Source organism: Scleropages formosus, chromosome 6, assembly GCF_900964775.1.
Source record: "Scleropages formosus chromosome 6, fSclFor1.1, whole genome shotgun sequence".
Classification (NCBI taxonomy): Eukaryota; Metazoa; Chordata; class Actinopteri; order Osteoglossiformes; family Osteoglossidae; genus Scleropages; species Scleropages formosus.
The window spans coordinates 37,485,676-37,512,621 of record NC_041811.1 but is presented as its reverse complement, the minus strand read 5'-3'; the positions used below and the strand labels follow the sequence as shown (position 1 = coordinate 37,512,621).

Here is a 26,946-nt window from a genome sequence, read left to right as displayed (position 1 = left end):
GGACGGCACTGCCCCCCCCCCCCCCCCCCACCCACCGCCGAAGAGCCCCTGAGTCCCAGTAATGACCCCTGGTACGCGAGAGGAAGGTTGCAGAACGAGCAGTCGCTCCACTTGTTATCGTGGCAGAATCTTTATCTCTGCTTATGGTAAAGAGGGTTTCCTTCCCTGACCTCTTCCTCTCATCCTGCACTTGGTTTCACAACAATGTGAACCATGTTATTTTTTCTATCGTATGGCTGCTAGGACTTCATATAAACCATGCTCCCAGAATTTTCAGAAACGTACGTATATCTGCCTGCTTCGTGGTTCCACACAAGACGTCCAAAATCAGAAGCACAAAGGTTTTTGTTTCTGGCTCCGATGTGCTGGAGTGATCTCCCTCTGTCACTCAGAGATGCTGAATCCCTGTCAGCCTTTAAGAAGGGTCTAAAACATATCTCTTTTGGACTCACTTTTCTCCTGATCTCCTACGTTGGTGTAAAGCACTCTTTGTATTTTTCTCTGAGACAAACGTGTCTCTGGAGATCATCGCCTGCTAAACTAATAAATGTAAATATAAATATAAATGTATGTGCTCGATAAATGTGCACTATGTCATCCATTAAAAAAGTAATGTGTACCAGCACTCTTTATGTCCTCCTCTATCGTTTGCCTTCCCCACATCCTTGTCCTTCCCTGCTGGAGAAAAGCAGCAAGAAGCCGCCCTCCATCAAACCTGAGCTCGACAAGGACAACTAGAAAGTAAAAAGGAAGCTTCGCTTTCATAGCTCCTTCATTCGTCACTGCAGGAGCGCGAGACCCACGAACCACGAGGACCCCAGCAATGCCCAGCATTGGTAGTCAGGGCCGCATCTTAGCCCAATTTCCTCGAAAGCCGGTTTCCTTCCTCTGACAGCGATTCCATCTGCGGCATTTTCCGATACCGCGGTAACCCTAGAGGCTTGTGCCATTTCCAAGGCGACAAAGCTTTTGATCCTTGAGCGATGCTCCCTCTGAAGTGAAGTCATTGCGAGGCCCTGTTGCTCAAACTTTGTTCCTACATTGGTCTGATGTTCTGAAGGCTCAACGGAAGGGGCGCATTGCAAAGCTGGATGCTGATTGGTTGGCGGCGGTGCCCATCACTCAAGGCGGCGCACAGTAACGCGAAGGAAAGGAGCGGGCGGCGTGCTCCGGAAACCTCCCCATCCATACCCTCAAAGTACAATGCGTCTTTGAGCGAAAAGGCAATCTGTCTCCGCAAAGCCTTTACTTCACTCTTTGCTCGAGAAGAGAAGGTCTTCATGCGCCTCTTGCATTGCGTGTACTTCTCGAAATGTGGTCTTGGAAATATCAAAGGAGTTTCAGCACAAACCAAATGTAAGTGACGGCTCCTCCACACAGAGACACTGAATGATCTTCACTTTCTGACAACGTGAGCAACAATATGTCCAAATCTGAACTTGCGACGAAATTTCCTAAATGTTTCCCCAATTTTCCTTTCTTTATGAACAGTCTCCAACCGTTGATACGGAAAACACAGAAACTTGATAGTAACTAGCACAATTTTCCTGGATACTATCAAAGATTGTTGCCGGAAGGATTATGAAGGTGAACCCGAAGCAGAGAGATCTGAGCGTCTGAGACTTGAGAGCCATGGCTCCCTTTCTTTAGAGCTCTTCACAGCATTTCTCAGTGAAAGACAAGAGAAAGTCCCCTTTCGGTCCTTTTCGATGCGAGACCAAAACAAGTGTCCCATGTGATGGGAAAGCCAAGAGCATCCCAATTAACGTTAACGCTTCCCACCGTATCGATCTCGGAGAAGCCGTGAATGACGCACCTCAACGAGCGTGAGCACAAAGGCCGCAGTGCCGTGATTCTCGCGGTACGGAGCTTCCCAGGAACTGAGCGCGTTTGGCTCGAATACAGAAGCTTTTTATGGAAATTATTTCACAGACACATTTGGGTGCAGCAAGCAACCCAACAGCGATCTCCTTGTAATCAAAGTGTCCTTGGTCATCTTCCGAACCCCTGAGCAAGGTACTTACCCTAAATTGCTCCAGTAAAAAAAGAATACCCAGCTGTATAAAGGGGTAAATAACTAAGTATCTTAACGTTGTAAGCCGCTTTGGAGGAAAGTATCAGCTAAATAAATAAATGAATGAATGTAAAAAGTTGCTTATCAAACATAAGTTTCCTTAGATAAAGACATCGCTAAGTTTACTGACAATAACCTATTAGTAAACAATATAAGGCAAAGCAAAAAGGTACAAAATGTGCAAGGCATAATGTCTGGGCATATGTTGGGGAATTTTAAAATTGTATTTTATTTTCATTTTGTTTTCTCTGTAAATTGGCTTGTAAATAGCAAAAAGAATGACTTGCTCCAAAAACAATCACAAAATAATGTTTTTTTTTTATTTTAAAGTTAATCATTTTCTATAAATTGCTATTAAATATATATGAAAGACTACAAATCCACAGTGAGTAATTTCTGGCACTTTAATGACCCTGTAACCATTTGCTGTCAACTCTTCTTTTAGTCAGATTTCTTTGTAAGAGGCCCATAAAGGCATCATATTAAGTGACATTTTGGCACATGACTGTACTGGGCCATTAAAAAAAAATTAAAAAAAAAAAAAAATCACAGAATCTGGTGACATTCAACAGCAAATGTTGCAAGTCGCTTGTGTGTCTCGGCTTTTTGAGGGTAAAATACACCGGTCTAGACCACGTATTTCCCAGTATGAGCGCTCTGCTGCTGGAGCCATTCAACATTAACTTAAATGGATTTAGGAAAACATCATGGGTCTGCAATTAAACCGCAGGCTCAACAAGACAGGAAGCGTAGTCAGGATTTGACATTGTAACAGAGTATAAAAAATGCTACGTATCGCTTATAGTATGAAAAGTCGATTTTACAACTTTATCATATATTCCACACACGAGCAGAACTCTTTCTGGGAAATTGGCAGCATCCAGAAAGTTTTTCCTCGATCAGATCAGCACTTTGTAGCGAGCAGACTTGCTCGTTTCGCTTCCTGCAAAACCAAACGTCGACGTCGTGAAATCATCGGCTTGGTTTAAAAATACGCGCTTTTTCAACTTCTCTCGAGCAACTCGTCAGCAATCTATTTAAAGCTTCTTTACACACACACGCACGTACAAAAATCACCTTGAGCCTGTGCTCAAAATCAGCCTTGAAAGTCCCTCTGCAAATAAAAATGGCAGAGCGCAAAAATGAGCAAATCTTTCGAGAAGCGAAGCATCCGCCGTTGATCCAGGTGACCTTGTCCCCAGAAGGAAGCGCTTACTTTCCCTACTGCTCCCTCAAATGCCTGCGAACACCAGACAATCTGCCCAGGACTGAGGCATCAAGGGCAAAGACTAAAAGCAAAACTTCAATTTTCAGTACTTGACCACAGGAGGAAAAAAAGAAACTCATTCATTGAAATTAAAAATAAAATAAAAATACTTTATTGAAGAAGAAATACATTGTTTCTTCCCCCCCGGCCAACACTGCAGTCCGCGAAGCGGCGGTGATATTTTAATTCGCTCTTAACAGTAGCGAAGACAAGAAAGAAAAGCTGAATAGCGCAAAAATTTTACCAAGAATTAAGCATTTTATTTGTCAGTGTAAAAAGCAAAAGAAAAAAAGAATGCGGAAAAAAACAAGAGTCAAGTGCACGTGCAATGTGACGTGTGCATCCGCTGCCCTGGGGTCAAGGGGTCAAGGGACTCCAGGATCGCTGAGGGACCAAAGGTTCCCAACTTGACAGGCAATCGGATTCAATATCTGTCCGTCCGTCCGTCCGTTCCCCTCAGATAAAAATACATCATTCATGACCTCGTCTGGCCAATTCCATGACTCGCACCCCTGCCGTTTCATGAAAGGAGCTCAACGACTTGTTTTCTCAAGCCCTTCGTCTGCTTTGGTTCTCCACCCGATGCATCACTTTGCAACCCCTCACCCCTCCCCCCCAAACACACACACACACACACACACACACACACACACACCTCCCCTTATTAGTCTCCTCTCCTCACACTTTGTTTCCTCTTGAGAAACAGAGGCAACCTTGTGGTTCTTTTTAAATCTCTATTACTGTGTTTTTACTTGAGATTCTGAAGATAACGGACAACAAATTGCAGTAGAGAGTGGATGAAAAAATTAAACATGGGAGGAAAAAAGTCACACACACACGAGAATTTTCAAGTCATGTCAAAAGATGAACAACACACTTTTGGTGCTGGAATCGCAAATAGAGAAAAACAGATGGGAAAACAACCGCTTAGTGAAACTAATCCTCTCAACAGCAATTTTAAGTATTAATGAGTACAAATTATTCATTTCATGAAGCTGTTGTGTGCTCTCCTACCTCTATTGTCTCTAAAAATCTGTAAATAAGCACTTTTTTTGTGATTTCCATGTACCACAAAAGATAATTATACTAATATTACTTTGCTGTATAAAAGGTTTTTATTTCTTTTACATTAATTCAATAAATGTGAGCAAAAATCATTTTAAAAACCCACAGCTGTCAATTCCAAGCACTCAACAAAATCGGTCAATTCTTAATTAAAAAAAATTATGACATTATGATTAGTCTGTCTGATGAATTTTAATTTACAGTAAAATGTAAGAACTGGTGGTGAGAAACATAAAATCCTGGATAATAAAATAAACTCCTTTTTAGGGATAACATTATTCATTGAGCTTGATTTCAAATAACGACATTTAAAACAATCTGACTCGACAAAATTAATAAGTGGGGGAAAGGAAGGAATTTTTTAACAGGTATAAATACATGATTGAAGAGATCTGTCTTTGGTATACATTTCCCACAATTAATTACAGTACATATGGAAATTAAGGGCATTCAGACCAGTTCACACCAGGCACAAACACCAAAGCCACAGGGCATACAGTGTCAGTTGGATCATATCGGGGATTCATTATTTCAGTGAACATGGACAAAAAAAAAAAGAAAAGAAAAAACAAACCTGCTGAGCTACTAAACTGCCTTTAAGAGCTCGGCAAATTTGCTGTCGAATGACACAGAAACACAACTCTTATCACAGTGGTTCAACATTAGTTTGTTTGATTATTGCATTAAAAAGCTTTCTACTATATGGGATGAAAAATAAATGTGGTCTTCCAATGCGTATCTAACTTTTAAAAAAAAAACTATAAATATGTCAAACTATAAATAAAAAGAGGCATAAAGTGACACAGAATTTCCAAAAATGTCTAAAAATACTAAGAGATGAACGTGATCAGTTTTCCAGGCTAAACAGACATCGGTAGCAGTAAGAGAATCAGAAAGATGCTGCCGACAACTTGCAACGAGAAGCAGGCGCCGCCACACTGGAAGTGGCCCTTAAATGTCACATGAGCACAGAGAGAGAGAGAGAGAGAGAGAGAGAGAGAGAGTGTGTCGGTGGAGCGGCTTCCGCACACTACCCTTCGTGAGCAAGGGCACGAGCAAACAGGACTTACAACAGCTAAATTAAAGCAGCCCTTTCATGCAAAACAGAAACACGAAATGAACATTTTCATAAGTGTCACATGAGGGACGTCACTGTTCAGTCGAAACAAACAACGAGCAAGTGACGCCATCTCCCGTGCAGCTCCTCCTCCTTCACTTTCTCCACACCGACAGTCACTGTGCTCCTATGAGCAGCACGTGAGCTCGACTGTTTTACAGTTACCGTGTATTCGCACCGCTGAACCCGTTACCTTTATGCTGCGATACTGTGTTGCGGTGGGCCGGGGTGGGGCCGCAGGGGACCGGCCTCCCAACCACTGCTCCTTCCCATTTCTAGGAGGTTCTGCGCACAATAAGCTGTTCTCGTGCAACATTCTTGGCCATATCTGAAGTATGTGCGCCACGATGACAAAAGTCACACACGTCCAACGTGACGCAAGAGCGTACAGAGAAATGGAGTCAGGAACATGGTACACTGGGCATTTTACCTCCAATTTGGGACAGCTGGGAAGGGAAGTTTCGAGTGCGAGCGCACGACATCGTGCCCTGTGCTTCCCAGCATCGGCTCCAGACCAGCGTGACCCTCAACAAGATGAGCAATTGCTCCTCACGGGACGAGCAAAGACACGGGCGGACATTTACAGCACGGCCCACTCTGCAGACACAGTGAGACTCCCTCAAGACCTCCAGCAGTGTGACGCTACAGAATCCGTCCACAAATATACTTAATGACCTCGTGTCACTCATGTCAAAAGTGTCATTATGTAAAATTATTTTTACACACATTTCATTACTCAAATTGCTGCATATATACAGCATCCAAAGTAATTTAAAAATCAATAATAATCAAAAATCAGTAAATCAATAATAATAAAAATAACGTGTTACACTCAGGGACATTTTGAGGAAGCTATTGCTGCTTTCGGGAAGCCTCTTCAGTGCTTTTTGGGTTGTATCTCCCAGCTGATGTCTGGGCTCAACACGGGAAATACTAGGAGCTAAACTAATGTTTTAAAAAAAAAAAAAAAAAGCCAGCACAATCAATCAAAAACAAAATATCACTCAATAAATAGTGTAGCTGAGTTAGAAAATACATAACTTTCCTACCTCTCATACATGATGTTTGAAAAAGTTGTAGCAGCTACTTCATGAGCAGAATAAGAACTCTGAGTACCGAGTCTGAGGCTCTTGTTTCCTCGGGTTTGAGCTGCACTTTTGTTCCACACGGATCACATTGCAGCTCTTCTTTGTGAACGGAAGAAGAATTTCACTGAGACAAAAAGGGAGCGCAGTGTGAGCCAGTGGTCAGGTTTTGTGACAGTAAATACCCATGTCCATATTCATGTCCTCATCCATGTCCTGCACTGTGCCGCCCCCATCACTATCACCTATAAAGATGTTACATTCATACTTTTTTGCAACAATTTGCAAAAAACCCAAGTGCTCTGAACTGGCTGACAAGCAAACTAATGTAAAAAGAAGTTTTGAGAATGACCAAAAAAAAAAATCACTAAACCGTTTATAAATAACAACAATCTGTTATGAACTTGCAATGAGACATGAAAACAGGACGTGGACAAACACCCGACAACAGCGATTAGAAAACTGCAGCCACACACATTTTTGTACCATATGTGCCATAAATTACCTGCTGTTTGTGCGTTTTTAATCAAGACATTTGTCTCAATAATTTTGTTTTATTGTGATCCATCATTTCAAGGAGGATTACTTGAAACATGAAAATTTTAAATGTAAAACAACAATGAAAACGATTCGTTGAAGACGGCCAAAGATTCAGTTCCATAATAATGACAATCCTAACATATAGGAGAACAAGGGACACTCGGCACCTCATTGGCTCTATGAAATGCTAAAACATTCATGAGGAAGATGCAAAGCTCCCTAGATTACAGCAACACACTGGCTGTCTCCCATTAGCTTCACTCTGAAACGTTTGTCCCGTTCACTGTGGCGCAGGAGGAACACAGAGCAGAAGCACCGCGACACACACCGATACACACGTGCCCTGTCTCCGAACTCCTGCCACACGGCTCCGTCGGGCGCGAGCCCCATCGGCCACTTCTTTTCACTGTAATATACAGCAGCATCCATCTCCACTCCAGCTGGAAATGCCTCCGCCAACAAGCTGCGCTGGACGACCCTCTCGGCGTCCCGTGACATTTATACTTTCTATAAATATGGCTCAGCTACTACTTCAGAAGATGAAAAATCTCAGTAAAACACATTATATTAGAGTTCTCTTTGCATTCTATTGACATTTGTTCATTAAAAAGCTATTAACAAACCCTAACAGTTTATAATTGTCTGAACTCCACACAACAGCAGTTGTAGTTCGCGTTTGTTGTCTTTGCCTGTGTCGCCATGGCGATAAAACCAAAAGTTCTTTCCATCCGTCCGTCCATTCATTTAAACGATCCAAATCGAAGTGAGTTTTGTCATCCCCTTGTCACCAAAGGATGGCTGTAAGACCATTCACATAGATGTAGGTAAGACTGTTGGCGTGTATGCAGTAATTTAAAACACACGCGCACTTTTATGGGGGGGAAGAGAAAAAAAAAAAAACACCTCTTAAGATTCATGTGACCCGTGCTGAGAACGGATTCCGAACGCAGGAGTTCTGCAAGTGAAGGCACAGGGTGTGTAAGGACACCCCGCCCTCGCTGGGCTGGCCCACGTCGGCCCGGGTTGGCCGAGGCTCTACGCCGCCATGAGGTACTGGTGGTAGAAGAGGCCGAAGAGGGAGGTGGAGAAGAGGCAGGCGGCGATCCACCAGGTGAGAAAGGAGAGCAGACCACGGAAGAGAAGAGGGCTGAAGACAGTGCGGAGTCCCCCCAAGGCCACGGACAGCTGGCTCACTGATGTCTTCGTCAACCCCACGGGGGCGGTGGGCTCGGGTGCGACGGTGACACTCGCAGCAGGGTTGGCGTTTGCAGCAAAAGGGCAGGGCTGCTCGGGGTCTGAGAACACACCCCATGAGTGACCACCTGCCAAAACAAGAGGAGATGTAACGTCCTTAGTTGAAAAAGACAGAGCAGCAGGCAGCACAATGTGCAAACATACAAACATGTTTCGAAATACTTCTGAAGCCACACATGGTAAAGTTCTGGAGGAGGAGAACAGGTGCTGACGTTTTACTCTTGAGGGACAGTATTAATCTGAGTTCCTTCAGGTAAAAAATCCAGACCCATGGTGGCCCACTTCTAAGCTGACTGCTCTGAAGCAATGTCTGCCAAGCGAGAAGAAAACCAACTGCGGTTAATAGTGTCCCGTCCTACTCACCTAATGTCTTAAGGAGCAAAGTTGTGTGCAGCAACATGACGAGCGGAGCGACATACTGCAGCGCGATCACGCAAAGGTAGTAGAAAACACGAGCGACCTACAGGCAGAAAGAAGTGACGTCAGTGACACAGGTACAGCGCACCTGAGGGGAACCCGGCTACTTGGAGCAGGTGGGAGGGACGGGGGGCACTTTAGCACACATGACCCCGCAGTGTGTAAGACCCCCCTCTTCCTAAGTATGCGCTCAGCAGTCCACCCCGTTTCCCTGCCCTCACTCAACAGGAAGCGAGAGCCGTCTATCGTCGTCACACCCTCTAAGGCCGCCGTGATTCCCACGACTTCCTCCACGTGAAAAGGCACTTCCTGGAGGCCACTCTGTCGTGACACACCTTTGACAGTGCGCTAACAACAGTGTACTTACAATGGTGCCCCAACACTTTGTTTTGGGTTCTGAACCCTTTTTCTTTCCTGGTTTGGAGTTAAAAGGTGTCTTGTCTTAAAGGGTTATGACAGTTACACCTTCTTCATTTTTTTCCCTGAGTACACTTGGCATTTTGATAACTACCTCATGTTTGTTCTCGTATGTCTTGTTGTCTGCACACTGCTCGTCTTCCAGCCTTGGGTGGTAACAAACGAAAATTAAACAGACTGCAGCTTCACTGTTGGCAGAAGTTTTGAAGAAGCTCCAGGAATCTGTGCTTAGATGGTTTGAATGGACACTGCTTTGATGGTCTCCAAACTCAAGCGTCACACTCACGAGTTGAGACATCAGACCATTTCTTGGGACTGAGCGTTTCATCCATGTGTGAACAATACACGCAAGACACAAAGGAACAAGAGCCAAGCATTTGCTCTGTAAGACACCATTACCATCTTCTGCAGGTCCACAGTGCTGATGCGCCCCGCCTCCTTCTTCATCTGCTCCACCCCCTTTTGAGCCAGGTTGAGGTAAGCCTGAAGGTGGTGGCGCATCATGGCCAACCGGAGTGCGCACAGCAGCAGGATGGCCCAGAGGCGCAGCGTGTCGTAAGTGTCCTCGGTCATCCTGTAGCCCAGAGAAGTCCGGTTAGCGTGAGGGTTACCGCGCTCCTAAACTCTGCTTTACCTCGCAAGAGTGGTGTCGCACCCAGGAGGAGGGTAAGTGCAACTTAGGTGCCAAAGTGCCGCTCTGCTCAGCCAAGGCTTTTCAGTGGGAGGGTGACTTAATTTACACTGTTACTTAAATTAATGTGCTCAACAGGTGAACTTCTCTCAACATTTTTACATGTGTATTCGGTGGGACACTAGAGCAGAGAGGGTTAAGTGCCGCGGCCAAGGGAACGAGAGCAGGGGCCCTTGAGTCGCTACACTGACCGTTTAGGTTGTGAAACGACGACGACAGAAGGAAAGACCACGAAAAGGTTACCCACAGAGGCACGCTTTCTTTACTCAGGGTGGGGTTCATGATGTAGTCCTTCGTTATCGGTTTCACCCACAAGAGTACCATAATAAGAGGAGCCAGAAAGTTGATGTGAAGCAAAGTCCTGCGAAAAGCAAAAAAAGAGAGCATGAAGGGCATACATACACTGTATATCTGTATAAATACATAAATGTGACCACATAACAAAAGGAAATAAAGCAGAAAACAGAGGGAGGGGCACACATGTACCAAATACTCTGTGTATTGACAATTTTGTGCTCTATGAAAAAACGAGGATCAGTGTAGCAATAAGATCTCAAGTTCATTCTTCTGCATAACGTTGCATTAATACTTAATTCCCCAATATGTGGCTGTATTCGCACTGTGGTACGTGTGGATTAAATCATTTATCGGAACCACTGGGTACGATGAAGTGTGAGGTGCAGACGTACTGTGTGACTCTGGCGGTGGTCAGGTTCAGGGCATCCAGGTGCATCTGGGCGAGGCGCAGCCCAGGGAAAGTGAGGAAAGCTCCGATGAGGGAGCACAGCAGGGCCAGGATCAGCTTGAATGTCAGCCTAGAAATGGGGCCCCTGAGGGACAGGAGAGCAGCGTCCTGAGCAAAGGGCGTCCCCTCGCTCTTCCAACGCACGGGGCAGAGCAGTTTTAACAATGCCACACTGTGCCGTCAGGAGACAAGCAGTCAGAGTCCACCGTGCTTTCAAACGGCCGCAATCGCAGCACATCGTCCCAAAATGTTGCGGGAACCCTCCATGAAACGACGAAAGATTACTGGAAGCCCCGACTCCACAAACTGGCCTCGTTCTGCTAAACCAAAGACGCCACCTTTACATCCTATTAAGAAACATTCAACATTCAAATGAAATATTCGTCAACACAAAAGTTAAGGAACTTACTGTGACTCCAGGCCCTGGTTTTCGAGAAACTGCACTGCACTTTCTGAGAAATTTGTAAACCCTGAAAGATGCAAACAAAGAATGGGTCCAGGATTTAAATATATCCATTAGCAAGGATCCATCCCCCATTTTTTTCAACATGTGGTCCTGCTACGGTTGGGAAAAGGTGAGGCACAGTGTCCTTTGGAGGAGGAGAACTTGAGCACTGATCGTGGACATTCCTCGGAAGCAGCCAAGTAACTCGAGTGTTCCCTCGAACCCTTTTCCGTTCACGTCTCTCCTCGGACCACTCGGGTCCCTCAGGTTCCAGAAGACCAGGCTACATGGCAACACTCTGCTGTCTACACCCAGCGCACCTTTTCTCATATTTTCACTTTCACAGATTGAGTGTTTGTAAAAGCACCGCAGTGCCATTTTTACCTGTTTCAAGGCCAAACTCGAGGTAATTCTCGGTCACAATCAGAATGGCCATGGCTTTGACAAAGAAAAAGAAGGCGAAGGTGACGCAGAGGGATCGTTCCCCACCTTCTTCCACCCTGAAGTAGTGAGTGGTCAGAGAGAAGAGGATCTTCCTGCGTGACAGAAGCGTTAAGAAAAACAGCGCATGGTATCAGAAAGGCGTCGGCACGCAGCGTTTGAGAAAGCACTCAACACCGCAGCTACACATAAGGAAGAACGGACCTCGCGATGCAGGACAACTTAAGTCATTTTTACGACGTTCCATAGTGACACTGAGCCGAACAAAACAAAAGTGAGCGCTAGTGTACCTATTCATGGCGACGCGTCATTTCCAGTTTAAATAGATTTAGTGGAAATTTTTCAGAAACGGAAAAAGGACTCCAACGCTGAACAGTGTGCAGCTCGGCAATCAAAGCACAACTGCTCTAGTTGTGTCACTCTCAATCTCTCTTGCTCTCGGAAAGCTCAGAGGTGTGTTGGCGTCACTAGAAGGGCTTCACGTACTTCATCAATCCAGTAACTTGAGCGAATCTTAAGAAAGTAGAAATTAAATTGCACTTGAAATAATCATTCCCTTATGTATTTACATGTGGAACAGCTAAGAACATAGAAGCATTTTAAGAGTTTAACAGAAATAATAAGCACATGACAGCAATCTTTTTAATTGTATTTTTTCTTTCCTTTTTTACAAGTATTCTTACTCAGAACAAATCTCATTTAGATTTCTTAAACTCTAAAGGGTCTACAGAATTAACACATTAAATGCAGAGCACAATCAAGAATAAATGATTAAGAGCTCATTGGGGGGGGGGGACACACAATAAAAACTATACTAGTACAGCCCTAATCGTTGCATATCCATAAATATATGTAGGGCACTGTAACCTTTAACAGCGATATTGTTTGAAAGTGTACAAAAAGATGAAAAAGATGCCGAACAAGCCCACTGCCTCGAGAACCCTTAAATGCTAGTAAAGCACTGTAGCACAGGCATGCGTACCACGCTCACTAAGTCCAAAGCAACTCACAATTATTTACCCATTTATACAGCTGGGTAATTTTTTTTACTGGAGCAATTTAGGATAAGTACAATACTCAAGGGTACTAGAGCTAGAGGTGGGGTTTGAACCTGCGACCTTTGGGTCCAAAAGCAGCAGCTCTAACCACCGCGCTACCAACTGCCCGGCTGTCACTTGTTAACGGAAGGCGCTCCGAGTTCACGGTCAACGGTGAAATTCAGGGAGCCTACACACCGCCGCGCCACCCAGAGGTGAGTAGTGCTCTGCTGTAGCTCTGCCTTCAGCCCAGGAAAATCCTTGACACTTGGCACTGAGACCTGTGAATTACCACGATTACTGGATTTGCTCTGAAAGAGGAAAAGACGTTAAGAGGGCACGCTCTGTTGGCTGAACTCGAAATGTGTGTCGCCGATTTACAGACGAAGCCCTTTGAAGCCCTTAAAAAGTACCGACATGGAAAGGAAAACTCAGAGCACATGCTGTACAACGTTGCATTTATATATTACACACGGCAGCACAAATAGCCTCAAAATCCTTGTATTCCTCGTCTCAACACAAGCGCTCATGGTCAGTGCCATTCCAGCAGAACACTGAACATGGCAAGCCCAGCTATACAGCGTAACCTCCCACGTTACAGAGGTAACGCACTCCCCAAAAATCCCCTCGTAAGGGAAGTTCTCATAAGTGAAAGACGTAACTACAATGAGTGTCAATTGGGAGAAAATTGTTCCAAAGAAGTTAGTTTTTTTTTGGCCATAATTTTAAGTACAGGTCGGCTTTTGTCAAATGTTCCATTTTCCCTGTAAATTTTATAACAAGTGCAGGGTGTTCCAGTGGCGTTCCGATAGTGTTCTAAATGCCAAAATACCGCAGAAAGGACCAATCAGAAGTTTGAGTACACCTGCTGGAAAACAGCTTTTTTCATACTGACATCATTTTGCATCCAGGTCTATGGTTTGAGTGATCCTTCACTTTCCTTCTTGGCATCATCATCATCATCTTCTTCTTCGCAGTTCATGCACAACTGTAGGGTTTACTTCAGGTTGTTACCTTGCTGAACAGTGCAGGAATGACACACCTCTGAAGCATGTCATGATAGCAGCAGTGCTTAAGATTGACTTGGTAAACATCACCAGCTGTTTAACCCAGAGAGCAACCCTCCCTGACTCCCTTTCCCAACTCCATGAGCTTCTCCCAAGATCTTACTTATATCTCTAACCAACTTGCATGGCTTTTTAGGCCTCTTTAATGTCTCGGAATGTCTGCCTAATTAATACAAGTCAAAACATCATCTTCTCCTTAGACTAGCGGCTCTCCATCCTGGTCCTTGCCAGCTGCACTCGACTGCACTATTTGCACAAAAGTAAACACATGTAGCTTCCACTCTGAGAAGTGAAACTGGCAGTGGTTTTGAAGAACTGGAAACACTTCTGTATATGCTGCAGGACTCAAAGACCAGAGATGAGACTTTTTGCAGCCATAAGCAGAACAGTAAAGTACAGTATATCTTCAAGTTAACCATAATGGTCCTTGGTATTTTGCCATTGTTAACTGGAGAAAGTTGTTTACAATCTGGTTAGATCACATAAAAATATGTGCTTTTCCCACTAAGGTTTAATCTGCACTCTCTTGTTAACAGCTATCCTACAGCTTTAAGAACACTTACTGAACATTTTCCACATAACAGCCTTTGCGTTTGTTTGATCACGAGAAGAGTACGATCTAGGGGACCTAATAATGGCCATTAAGAGCCTTCCAGACATATAAAACTGTCAGCAACGATTTCAGTCTTGATTTCAGAAACAGGGAACACAAGACATAAAAGGCAAGGTAGGGGAAGGAAGGAGGGAGTCCACATTTAAGCCAGGAATGGTGCCTGAGTGTTGCGGTAGCTCACAAAAAAGGATACATGACAAAGGCCAACACCAGCAGGCACCACACAACGCTGATGTTCATCTCGCCAGCGGGTTCCGCCAGGCTGTAGTACAGCTCCGTTATCAGGTACACGACAGTGGCTGCAACCGTGAAGTCCACCAGCCACTGGTACTCGGGGAAATAATGCAAGGCTACAGGGGATTAGAAGAAAGCAGTACTGCAGCGGGCAATGCACACAACATTGCTACTTGTGTGCCATTTAAAGAATCATGTGTAGTAGACAGTTAGCTAAATGAATAAACAAACATGCAACCTTAACCAAAATTACCATTTACATTTATTTGTTTAGCAGATGCTTTTCTCCAAAGCGACTTCCAAAGAACTCTGTGTAGTGTTACCAGCCCACACAACTTATTCACCACAGTGACTTACACTGCTAGATACACTATTTACACTGGGTCACTCATCCATACATCAGTGGAACACGCTCTCTCCGTCACTCACACACTACGGGTAAACCTGAACAGCATGTCTTCGGAGTGTGGGAGGAAACCAGAGCACCCAGAGGAAACCCACGCAGACATGGGGACAACATGTCAACTCCACACAGACTGAGTGGGGATCGAACCCATGTCCTCTCACACCCGAGGCGCTGTGAGATATCAGTGCTACTCGCTATGCCACTGTGTTGGCCCATTTTATAAAAAAAAAATTTGCTCATATATTATTGTTACACGAAACACGCACTTTCATGGAAACTCAGAATTACATGTGAACTCTTACCCAGTGTGTCCACTTCAGTGACTGACTTGGTCTCCAGCTGCAGATCAATATCCTTAGGAATGGTCAATGGCTTGTTCTCGATGTGCCCATTGTATTTCCTGAATGGAGATGAAGGGTGGGTTACAGGTGAAAGAAATTCATCAATGATTACATCAGCTGTGGCATTTGCGGCGAACGGCGGCGCGTCGACGAAAAGGAGGAGGAAAAGTACTCCGGTGAGACACGCTGATCAACTAGCACTGGTCTTAAGAATTCTCACAGGACTCTGAATACAATAAAAAGCCTAAAACACAGGGATGTACTGTGTTAGTGTTCCACGGAGTAACAGAAAGAAGCACCACGGAATGTGCGTCTTCCTCCTCTACTGAACAGAACCACCACTGGGAGAGAAGGTGAATCAAACATGAACTGTTGATTCTTTTTCCCAGCGTTCATTTTCTTTGTGCGGCACACAGTGGAGAAGCCTAGCCCCCGGGGGTGGGGGGGTCCCCCCCAGACGGAATATCACTCAAAGCCAAGGGAGAAAGGGAAACTGCGTGGTAGGAGTAGGAGACCTCGGCTGTGATTTTCACGAAACCCGACTGCTTAACTGTCATCAGAGTCTTTTTAAAGCCTGAAGGAGACTGGGCTCCATTGTTTTGTGCTCCAAGTCGAGGGAGGTGACTGCGAACCATCCGTATCCTCGAGGACTGGCGAGCGGAAGGATCGAAAAAACAGCACGTTTACGGGCAGCCCGCACAAATCTGAGACGGCGCTCTACCCTCCCCCCTCGGCGGCACTCTGACGAGCTTCGCTACGACAGCGCGGTGGCGAGCCCGGCAAGTGGATCAGCGGTTTCCAAGGGAAACCAGAAAATAACCAGCCCTTTTCATCTTTTTTTCTACGCCGGTTCTCAAAGGATTAATAGAATTGGCCATAAAAAGGCAACACTTAAACACGCGACTCCAAACTTGTTTTCCTGCAACACTAAGGACTTGGTGTTGAGCCACAACATAGAGCTGGGACCAGCACGAGGGTGTAGAGAGGCCACTGCCGTCATTTCCAGCAGCCAGAGGCTCCGTGGTGGGGAACTTTGTGCCCCCAAGAGCTGCGGAAGGGCCGTACCAGGCGTCTCTTAAAGCACCTGCGCCTCTTCTGTGTTTGTTCACACCATATGAGGTGCTGGCAACGCATGTCCACATAATTTCAAGTCAACTCTTTTGGTGGGTCATGGAGAAGGAGGGAGGGAGCGAGAGAGAGAGAGACACTACAGGGTTACAAGAGGGGTGGAGGGGATCATAACCTTAGGCAGTCTGTTCGGTCTGGGATTTGCATTTTGAAAAGACGACCTGCACAAATGGAAGAAAAACCTGAAAAACTAAGACTTGGGGGATAAATATATGTGACACTGATACAAAAGCCATATTTTTCCTTGTGTGACTGTATTTGCCAATTGTATAATTCATTGGGAAACGGTGCAATCTGACAGCGGCCACCCGCAGTGGGTCCCGAAACAGAGCGTGTCCTTTGTCACGTCACGTGGCACCGCTCTCTTTGATACCAAACGGGGAGAAAAAACAAAACAAAACAAAACAAAAAAAAATAAGGTATAGGACTGCACAGGATATAGCCACCGGCAGGAGGGCAGAAACACGCACTGTTTACCATGCTCGCCGAGTCAAAGCCGCTGAACCCGTTCGCTCCTGGACAGTGCGAGGCAGCGCCAGCTGTGAGCCCACCTGTCTTTTTTGTTCTTTCCTTTCTGCTGCTTTCCGGCAAGGCTCCTCAGCTCACCTTCCGTGGGATGCTGGTACCACTTGAGACTGAGGGGAGAGGAGGCAGAGGTCACCGTCGTGAAACTACAGGTTTGAGGGCTCTCGAAAGCAGAGGGGGAGGGCTTGCGGATGGGCTTTGAGATTACACTGCCAAGAAGGGTGAAGATAAGACAAAGAGACGCCATGCTGACTCTAACTCTCACTGACTCTGGGCTATCTTTTAATAGCAAAAGTGCAGCGAACGCTAACAGGGAGTCTACGTTCTCTGTCCCGGAGACTGGAAATGCTGCTGGAATATCGCATCAATAAAATAGAACATACGCAGGACTTCGGACTGGGGGAAATTTCCTTTTGTGACATGCAAGCTCAAAAGAGTGCAGTTTTTCATGACCTGTAATAAGATGCAGGTGAGGGAATTGCGATCATCTCTGGGTTCGTAACAGAAGGAATTGGTTGAGAAAACGCAGGATAGCCACTGATTGGCCGACTGTGATAAACAGACACGTGCGCGACCCCCCCCCCCCATTCGTGTTAATCTGAAGCGGGGCGAAACGACGAGGGGACGTCTCAAAAGCAGTGGAAGCGAACACAAAGAAGAAACACGGCAGGCAGTTCACACGCAAGTGAATTTTAAAAAGTGCCATTTCAAAAGAGATCGCTTTCAGAAATATCGTTCCCCCCCTAATTTCCTCTTTCACTACTTAGCAGGTAATAAATGCTCATGTGTGCCCACTTGGGCTTTAGGTTTTCATTTTCACCGTGAATAAAAACAAACACAAGTCACACACACACACACACTGACCCGTATGTGAAAATATTTAAAATTCTGCCAATTTCAAAGTGAGCCGAAAGGCAAATTTCAAAGAGATGGTTATCCTCCTTAAGGGATGGACTTAAAAATCTTTCACAACTTGCTTTGAAGGCCAAATATTCACAGAGCTGCCTTCATTTTCCAGGGGGAGGAGGAGGAGGAAAGAACCACTTGTCAAACTCAAATGTAGTGCAGCTTGCTGACGTTTAAGGGACCAGGCCGGTTTTGTTTTTCATGTTTCTTTATTTATTAACTTTTAATTAAGCAAATCTCTGGGGTGTTGCTTGTGTCTCTCTGCTTGTGCCAGACTTCTCTGAAAACACTTTTAGGCCCCAAAACAACTGCTGATTAATTATTAATTGTGTTCTGAAAAGCTGTTTACTGCAGAACACATATGGTGCTAATGAGAGAAAATGAAGATTTTTTTTTTTCCTTCTTTTTCTTCCTGCTCCTCCTCTCCTCCACCACGCCGGGTTGTCCTAACGCCGGGTGCCCTTTGGTTTTTCCATCCTAAGGCTGGAAACAAATTCCTTTCACCTAAAGAAAGCACACAACACAAGGGCACTCGTGGAGAATGTGGGAAAAACAGGGTATGATAGTGCAGCTTGTCACACATTTATTCACCAAAGCTCGGCGTAAACTGAGGATCAGAAAGATTCAACTCTGAAGTTTACAAGATGCATGTTTTACCCGCCGCTGCAGAGCAGCCATCTTGCAAAGGAGTAGTGAGGGATAATCTTCTGGATGACACTGGCCATTACCATGGTAACCACTAGTTGAACGCCAATTACACCCTGTGGAGAAACATAAGAAAGTGAGTTTATTTTAATGAAACATTTTTAAAACGTAGTTACACAAGACCTTGACTAAGATCATTCTTATTGTAGCCACTCGTGGGATGAGTAAGCACCTGTGTAAAAATAAAGAGAGTTCCTTAACATTGCTAAACTGATCACAGAGTGATCGTGAGCGAACGCGGTCCGGCTTGGCACATGGCACGAGTCACTGCTTGGATGACAAAACATCCTTTGTAGATCTTAAGGAAAACGATGAGCGGCGCAGCAGTGAACGTGCCCAAGGAAGAGCGGGCAGCTGACACAGTAAATGTCCAAAGAGAATTACGGCCACTACGTTGCAATGCACAAAGAGCACTGTAAAAAGGACAACGCTCTTTTACTGCACATGCATTAGGTTTACTGTATTCAGAGAGGGCAAGCAGATGTAGAAGGAATGCAGCAGAAGTGAGGAAGAGGAGCATCACACCACTTCTTCTATGTAAGAACAGTCACCGAACCCATCTGCATATTGGCAGGAACATTGGATTGACCGAGAAAAGGAACAACTCCCTGGTAGGGGCAGGGGATTGAAAAAGGAGGCCACCAGCTATTCAATTAGTGCTACTCAAGAGAGCATTTAGAACTGAAAGCGAAGGTCCCGTCACTGACCCTGTCCAGGTGACCTACAGGACGACACTCAGTGTTTCTGTATTAATCGAACCCTTAATATGACAGAACACTGAAAACTATGTCAACAAACTGACGTGCAAAACGAGGGACTATGTGATTATCGTGATTACCGACATTACGGAGACTTGTGACACATGCAAACAAGGGCTAATGGAAACTGAGGACTCAACGCAGCAGGAGTCAAACAAACTGAGAAGGCGATCAGACGGAGGGTCTGGTCTCACACCTGTCATCTGTCGCGAGGCGAACAAAACCCTAATTGAGTCCTTGTCAATGCAAAGAAATTCCGCAATAAGGGTATTAAATGCAACTCCTCATACTAAAGTCCAACTCTAGTAATCCATAGGGGTATGTACTGTACTTGTACCTTGGGGTATGTACAGCATTGTACTGTACTGCACTGCACTGTAGAAACACCAGCAACGCTATCATCACCCTCTTCAAAAGAAGCAACTGCTACAAAACTACACAACACAGCAGCTCCTCGTATCACAAGCACCGTCACTCATTCTATCTTTATAGCATCTTCTTCACCCTCTCACGGCAGAACAAGCGAGAGCTGTGTTTACGAGTCCGTGAAACACACCCCGCGCGTTCAAAGGAATGGAACCAGAGTGTGCGTCTGCTGCGTTTTGCTGGTTTCCGCAGCGTTTTCAGCTCATCGCTGGTGTGTCTCCATCAAGCAGTCCGACAAGCAGTCGTATCGAGGAACGTTTGGCATATCTCGATTCCATTTAAAAAGCACAGCTGACTTCTAGAATTTAATCATAGAAAAACTTTCAAAAATTAAGGAACTATGACATGAATGACCCAAAGGACATTTGGACACAGTTTTGCTCAAGTTGCAGGAATTATTAAATTTACTCAAGATATTGTTGTATGTAAACACACCTCGAATTTCTTTCTTAGAGAAGCAGCTGACGCTCGTCCTTCAAGTCCAGAGGGTAAGTAAACTTCTCCAGTCCTTAACAAACAGTCATTTGCACTTTCTTACTTATGGAACAACTGATAAAAACGTACAAATAAAAAAGTGACACTGGTTTGGAACAAATGTGAAGCACGTAGCTGGGCCCACGTGCATGTAAAAGTACATACTGAGCACAATTTAGACAGAAAAATTTAAAGACGGCCTGTACAGAAATTGTCTATTCCCTGTAGACTATGTGAACACATTTTGTTTTTCATAACTGAAAACAATGAAAGTCCTACGTGTTACATTTTAGCTTGGACTGAAGCACCTTTCCCCTGCATCAACAGCACAAGCAGTACAAACAGAAGTGAATAAAACAGACTATGCGTTGTGTGTTTATTCCGCTAATATGGCCTTTTCTCGTCGCCACACCTTGTATTTCACAGCCGCTGCTACACAGTTCTTCAGATACATAAACATTCACATCTCAACTCAAAGTACAAAAACTTTTCAGTGTTAAGGTCGCTGACAATTTATGGATTTTGGAGGAGATGTCAAGAAAAAATAATCTTAAAAAAAAAAAAAAATGTAACTTTGCAATTGCTGATCCATTGCAGGGGCCTCAGATACTTCGATCTGCCAACCTGTCAGGGTCTTCAGTCCAAAGTCAATACTTTTGTGGGAGTCACACCAAGGTGATCCCAAATGTATCAGCTTTATTGCTAAAACAATTTCAAAAGCATAAATGATCATTTAAGTATCAATGAACTGAAATCCACTATGCTGATGGTTTTGTACCGTAGTAAACATGGACAGGCATTCATCACCATCTCTTTAAGTCACAGGTCTGTTTATATGAAAACCCAACATGGGATGCATCTATGTGTGAGCAGGGCTCCAAGAAATTAAATACAAAAAAGTACGTGGCACACAGGTCATAGGTCACATGGATATGCATGAGCAGTGCACAATGCATCACTCCATGCACATCACCTCTTCACATGTTGACTGAAAAAGCCAAAACCAAAAGCATGTGGTACTCTATACTAACCCCACCTACCCCAATGGCAAACAATCTACACCTAAAATACAAACACAGTCTGTTCCAGAAGGCCTGTTGAAAATAAGTGGTCAGATAATGACATTGACTTCCTATAGGCAAAAAAGTTCAACGCTCTGGTTACGACCTACGAAGCCATCAACGGATCTACTCCCCAATATCTACAAAACCTGATCACTCGCTACACCCAAACCAGACTGGTACACTCCTCCACCTCTGCCTGCCTGGTGGTCCCACACAAAACAGGTCCAAAATGAAAAGCACGAAGGTTTTCGGTTCTGACACCAACGCGATGGAACGAGCTCCCCCTCTCACTCAGAACTGCTGAATCTCTCTCCTCATTAAGAAAGTCTCAAAACACACCTCTTTCAGATTTACTTCTCTCCTGATCTTGTAAGTGCATGATAAATGTGCACGAGTGTATTATGTTTAATAATTTGTTTAGGAATGGAAATGCATTTTCGTTGCTACCTCTGTAATGTATACTGGTTTACACCGTGGTATGTGACAAAAGGACTGTACTCTAGAATCGTGTGTCTGTATCCAAATCTTTCTCTCTGTTGATAATGAACTTTTTGCATTTTTCTCTGAGGTGTATGTTGCTCTGGATAAAAGCGTGTGCTGAAGGAATACAAGGAAATGTAAAGTGTACACACCAGTAAACAATACAGTTAAGGAAACGCGAGCTGGATGTGTTTTTTCTACATTTTTAAAAGGAAAACCCTTTTAAGAATATTTCCACATTAGTTGAGGAGCCCATTAGGAAGCACACTGTTACCGTTTCCCCATGTGAAGCTTACTGACAGCTACAGCTGGGATCACCAACTGGCTCATCTCAAAAGAGGGTGTCACCAGCGTCACTTACCCTGAGATGGCAGGGCTTCACCTGGGTAAGGTGTCGCAGCTGAAGATATGCTGAGATATTTTTCAATCAGTGCTAGAATAAACTGGTAGATGTATACATGGGTAAAGAATTGTCAGTCACTTTGGAGACAAGTGTAAGATAAATGAACAGATGTGGAACTCCTGCACAGTTCTGGGGATACACCTCAAACAGCTGCAAAAGAGCACTGAAAACTAGAACATGGGGGGCAAAACCAGTGGGAACTGTGTATTTCTGCATAATTCAATAAGGCTCATCTTGCGCAATACACAGGATGCTGTAAAGAATCCAAACAAATGAAGTAGGTTTGTTTAGACAACATAACTGTGTGTTAGAGCAACAAAGGTTGTGTTCTTCAAAGCACACACCAAACAGCTGTCGAGGTTGTAGCAAAGTCACACTGGTACTGGGCGGTATAATGAGTAGCGTTGCCATCTCACAGCGCCGGGGGGGGGGGGGGGGGGGGGGGGGTGCGAGAGGAAGTGTGGAGTTTGCATGTCCTCCCTGTGTCTGTGTGGTTTTCCCTCTGGATGCTCTGGTTTCCTCCCACAGTCCAAAGACATGCTCTTCGGGTGGACTAGTGACTCGAAGTCACCCACAGTGTGTGAGTGACAGAGAGTGTGTGTGTGTGTGTGTTCCACTGATGTAGGGATGAGTGACCCACTGTAAGTAGTGTACCTAGCAGTGTAAGTCACCGCAGTGAATAAGGTGTGTGGGCTGATAACACTACATAGAGTTCATTGGAAGTCGTTTTGGAGAAAAGAGTCACTAAATAAATAAATGTATCATTTAAGTGACACTTTCCTCCAAAGCAATTTATAGTGTTAAGCTACTTACAATTATTTGCTCATTTATACAGCTGAATAATTTTTACTGGAGCAATTCAGGGTAAGAAGCAAGAGTACTAGCAAGAGGTGGGATTCGAACCTGCGACCTTCAGCAACACCTCTAAGCACTAGGCTTTCATCTGACCCAACAGGTAAGATGACAAACCATACGAAAGAAAAGAAGCAGAATCTCTCTGTTGGTTTGGCTACAATCTTTGTTGTTTAAACACAAAAATGACAATAAATATTAAGAGGTTTTTATAGCCCAAACTTGAATATATAAACTAGTTAGTTGATGTTCCACAGATACTAGAAACGACAAGAACTCAAGGGTCCAACTCCAGGTGACTCTTAGGGGTCAAACTAAGGTCACAAGGACAGACACGAGGAAACCTCCCAGCGACAGCCAGGGTCTCGCGACCAACGCGGCGCGTGGCGCCACACACTACTGCGCGCGCGCACACGTTCCGTCCCGGCGCGACTCTCAACGCAGGAACCAGCGAGCTAAACCAAGTAATACTGACACGTTTTTTTCTGTTCTTTTTGCAAATAAACATATTTTGTTGCGGAGTTTCCCCAAACACTGACATCAGAGACATGTCATGTCGGTGTGTGTGACGGAAAAAACAGACATATACTCCGTTACAGCACGCCACGAGGCAAGCGGCGCGCGCCGGCGGCTGACGCCGGGGATGCCGATGCGACGTTAGCTGCACCGTAGTGACACAGAACCCGAAAGCCGCGATACTGAGTCCATGAACAGGTGTGTGTGTGTGTGTGTCCTGCGCGGATGATTTACTCACCATAACGATCGCGGTGATGTCGCTGTAATTTGGGAATCAGACTCAACCTGGACCTGCTGCTTCAGTGAATACCCCTACTACTAGGCGTAAATGCAGCCTCTGGGCGCACATAAGCGTTATTGTAAAGTTGCTGAGATGCAGTACTTGTGACCTTGATGAACTAAACCCTCCGCCACCTCCGCACTAAATTGTACAAAACTCGCCCCGTCCATCCGTCTCCCACTGTTTCCGAGTGCTAGAGGTCACACTCAGACTCCGGCAACTTAGCTGACTCTGCATTCGCCTGTGTACAATTGAACTAAGGGGGAAGTTTTGCTTTGGATAGAAACACGAGAAAGAACTTCACTTTCCATCTAGCCAGATACATTTATCCGTGTCTTTGAGACTCTCCGTATTACCGAGGATTACTGAGCTCGTGTTGTACGAACGGTTTTATTTTTATGAACGCTGCCTTTTTGATCAGGGAATTCTCGCGACTACCTAAGAAAGGGAAGGACCCCGCCGTTGAGCGACGCAGAGGTCAACAAAACTTGAGTAGTTGCGGCGGTCGTTCAGTGTGCGCGGAAGGCAGCGTTGCGGCTCCGTAGTGAAATGTTTTAAAAAAAAAAAAAAGTTATAGTTGGAAGTGAAGGAAGTTAATAACTTTTGATTGTATACATTTTAAATGCCCGTTATTGGTACGCGACCTAATAATTGCAGATTTTCAGTAGAGACGAGTTTAGAAGAATGATTTTCAAGCGTGTTCGTTTTCCGACACCGAACTGAACGTAATAATATGTCAATAAATAATAACAAGGAAGGCGGCACTGGCACAAAGGATGTTACCATGGTATTACCGCATTTAACTTGTTTCGCTACTTTTTCTGGTTTCAGCATTCGGCAGTGAAAACACGAATCAGGCGAAACGTTTGTTTAATTTTTATGTGTGGACTGGGCTCAGTGTTTATATACGTGATCATGATGTTTTTTTTTTCCGTCACATCATGATGTAGGAAATTACTCTTTGAATCTACACCTTTTTTTTTTTCTTTTTTTTTTTGTTTAAACAACAAAAACAACAATAGGAGCGCATGGAATATGGCAAAAAAAACATGGTACATAGAGGCTACAAATAGAGCTCTGGCTGAAAAAGGACTAGAGCCAATTTGCGTTGCTTTCATATCTGTAGAGTTTTAAACATTTCACAAACAGCGAGAGGCCTTGACGTGTTTGAACCCGTAACCCTCCCAACCCTAACCGCAGTACCGCACTGTACCACAGTATTCGACACCACAGGAGTTGATGCTGCAGTAGCATTTACATTTATTCACTTAGCAGACGCTTTTCTCCAAAGCAACTTGCAATCGATACTATGTAGTGTTATCAGCCCACACACCTTAATCCCTGCGGTGACTTACACTGCTAGATACACTAATGGGTCACTCATCCATACATCAGTGGAACACACTCTCTCTGTCACTCACACACTATGGGTGAACCTGAACAGCATGTCTTTGGACTGTGGGAGGAAACCAGAGCACACAGACAGGGAGAGAACATGCAGACTCCACACGGACTGCGCGGGGATTGCGCCCACATCCTCTCGCACCACTCGGGCACAATGAGACAGCAACACTATTCGCTGTGCCGCCGTGCCGCCCCACCACAGTATTCGATACCACAGTACTTGATACTGGGATCCAAGGATTAGTGAGTGTGTGAACGCACAGGGTACAGGAGGATGCCGAGTACAGCTCCCCTCCGAGGCCCATCCTGTCGCAGCCCATGCAAATGCAACGCTGGCGCCATCAGTTCTCGTCACATCACAGCTAATAAATGTCGAAATGATCTTAGTGAAGACCTGGGTTAGGTATACAATTTAAACATTTTACATTTTGTTTGCATTTACAAAGCAATGAAGTATTGTGAAAAGCATTGGAATCACTAAGGTGTGTTTGCCTTGCACTGTGGAGTCGTGTTCACTCAGCATTCATATACTGGTGCTCTGGTTTCCTCACACACTCCAAAGGTCTGTTTCAGGTGCAGCGGTGACTGTGAATTGCAGGGAGTGTTGCGCGTGACTGGCGTCCCATCCAGAGGGTAGCATGCCTTGTGCTCTGTGAGTCCAGGACAGGATCCTGGGCACTGCGTCACTGCACTGGAGCAGCGGTTGGTTACTGACAGTGAAAACATGAATAATTGAAGCTCTGTGACTCAGTTTGACTAAAGAAACTTCCACTGAGACGTGACGGTAGTTTACACATGCAGTGCCTCAGAGACTATGGAGAAACATCTTTGCCCTCCATAGTACCGATACTGTCATACTGTACTGCTGGCAGGCCAAAATATGAGCACGTTTGTTGCTACATAATAAGCAATGACATGATTTGGAATATGATTTTTAAACACTTTTTGCCGTCAATCTTACCGCATCCCATTTTAACATCTTCTCTTGGTTCAAAGTTAATTGCCATGTAATACAGGACCTTTGAGCAAGTGGAGTACAGTACAGGTACAGTACAAAATGAGTGCCATTCCTTTGATTTGCTGTAGTTTATATTAACCTGTTTATTAGCTTTTAATTCTTTCGGATAAACATACCTGTCTTGCTCCCGGGTGCCTGGAAGCGCCACAAAAACCCGTCATTTTCCGTGTGCCGATGGCTGGCGTCACTTAACATTTCTGTTGTGTGCACCGGAAGGCTCGTCGCCAGGTGACGCTCACGTGTGAGAAGGAGTTCCAGGGGTTCCGAGGTTCGGTCTCACTGGCTCGTTCCAGAGAACTTGGACACCTCCGGAAATCAGGTGCGTTCAGCCGATCAGCCGAAGGTGTCAGCGAAGGGGAGCGTCAACAGATCTGCAGCCACCGAGCCCTCAATCACACATGCTGTGGACCCCCCACAGACCCCTGTCCACTGTAACATACATAGTATGGAGACAGAGTGGGATCCCGGTGACTCACACACCTGGACCGCTGACCACGTCCCCGAACCCCCCACCCCCGACCATCGAGTCCTTCACAAAGGTTCACCTCCCTCCACCCCGAGCCTCTTACCTTGTCTCACCACTCACTGTGGGGAAGCGTGGAGCAGAAAGTGCCGGTGCGCCCAGATTCGGACAGCGGGACCCAAACAGCGTGAAGCTGAAGGGTTCGAGTACAGAGGGACATTTAAATAGAGTTACTCACAGCTTTATTTGCGTGTCTGTCAGTTCTAGTCTCATGTCATTTACTGTGTC

At 45.1% G+C, this 26,946-nt stretch overlaps 1 protein-coding gene across 4 annotated transcripts; it reads right to left on the bottom strand.

The window, feature by feature from the left end:
• Positions 1-7,146: 7,146 nt before the first annotated feature.
• Positions 7,147-26,750, bottom strand: tmem161b (transmembrane protein 161B). 4 transcript variants are annotated; one of them, XM_018745037.2, is made up of 12 exons: positions 26,312-26,750; positions 18,473-18,576; positions 16,936-17,019; positions 15,218-15,315; positions 14,469-14,625; positions 11,502-11,653; positions 11,082-11,142; positions 10,617-10,757; positions 10,175-10,288; positions 9,636-9,810; positions 8,766-8,862; positions 7,147-8,470 (listed from the first exon to the last, which is right to left on the bottom strand). In XM_018745037.2, exons 1-12 carry the CDS (start codon positions 26,354-26,356, stop codon positions 8,184-8,186), a joined length of 1,515 nt encoding a protein of 504 aa, XP_018600553.2. In that variant the 5' UTR covers positions 26,357-26,750; the 3' UTR covers positions 7,147-8,183. The 4 variants fall into 4 exon arrangements, with proteins under 4 accessions (XP_018600553.2, XP_029108708.1, XP_029108710.1 ...); XM_029252875.1 differs by lacking the exon at positions 26,312-26,750 and having other exon boundaries at positions 16,936-18,319; positions 18,473-18,548; XM_029252877.1 differs by lacking the exons at positions 18,473-18,576; positions 26,312-26,750 and having other exon boundaries at positions 16,862-16,980.
• Between the last annotated feature and the right edge of the window lie 196 nt (positions 26,751-26,946).

Coding starts and splice junctions, on each gene's coding strand:
- tmem161b (XM_018745037.2), bottom strand. CDS start 26,356: ATGACGGGTTTTTGTGGCGCTTCCAGGCACCCGGGAGCAAGACAG. Junction 11,143..11,501: donor CGAGTTTGGCCTTGAAACAG/GTAAAAATGGCA, acceptor TGCATCTTTCAG/GGTTTACAAATTTCTCAGAA. Junction 9,811..10,174: donor AGTAAAGAAAGCGTGCCTCT/GTGGGTAACCTT, acceptor TCTGGGCTACAG/GATGACCGAGGACACTTACG.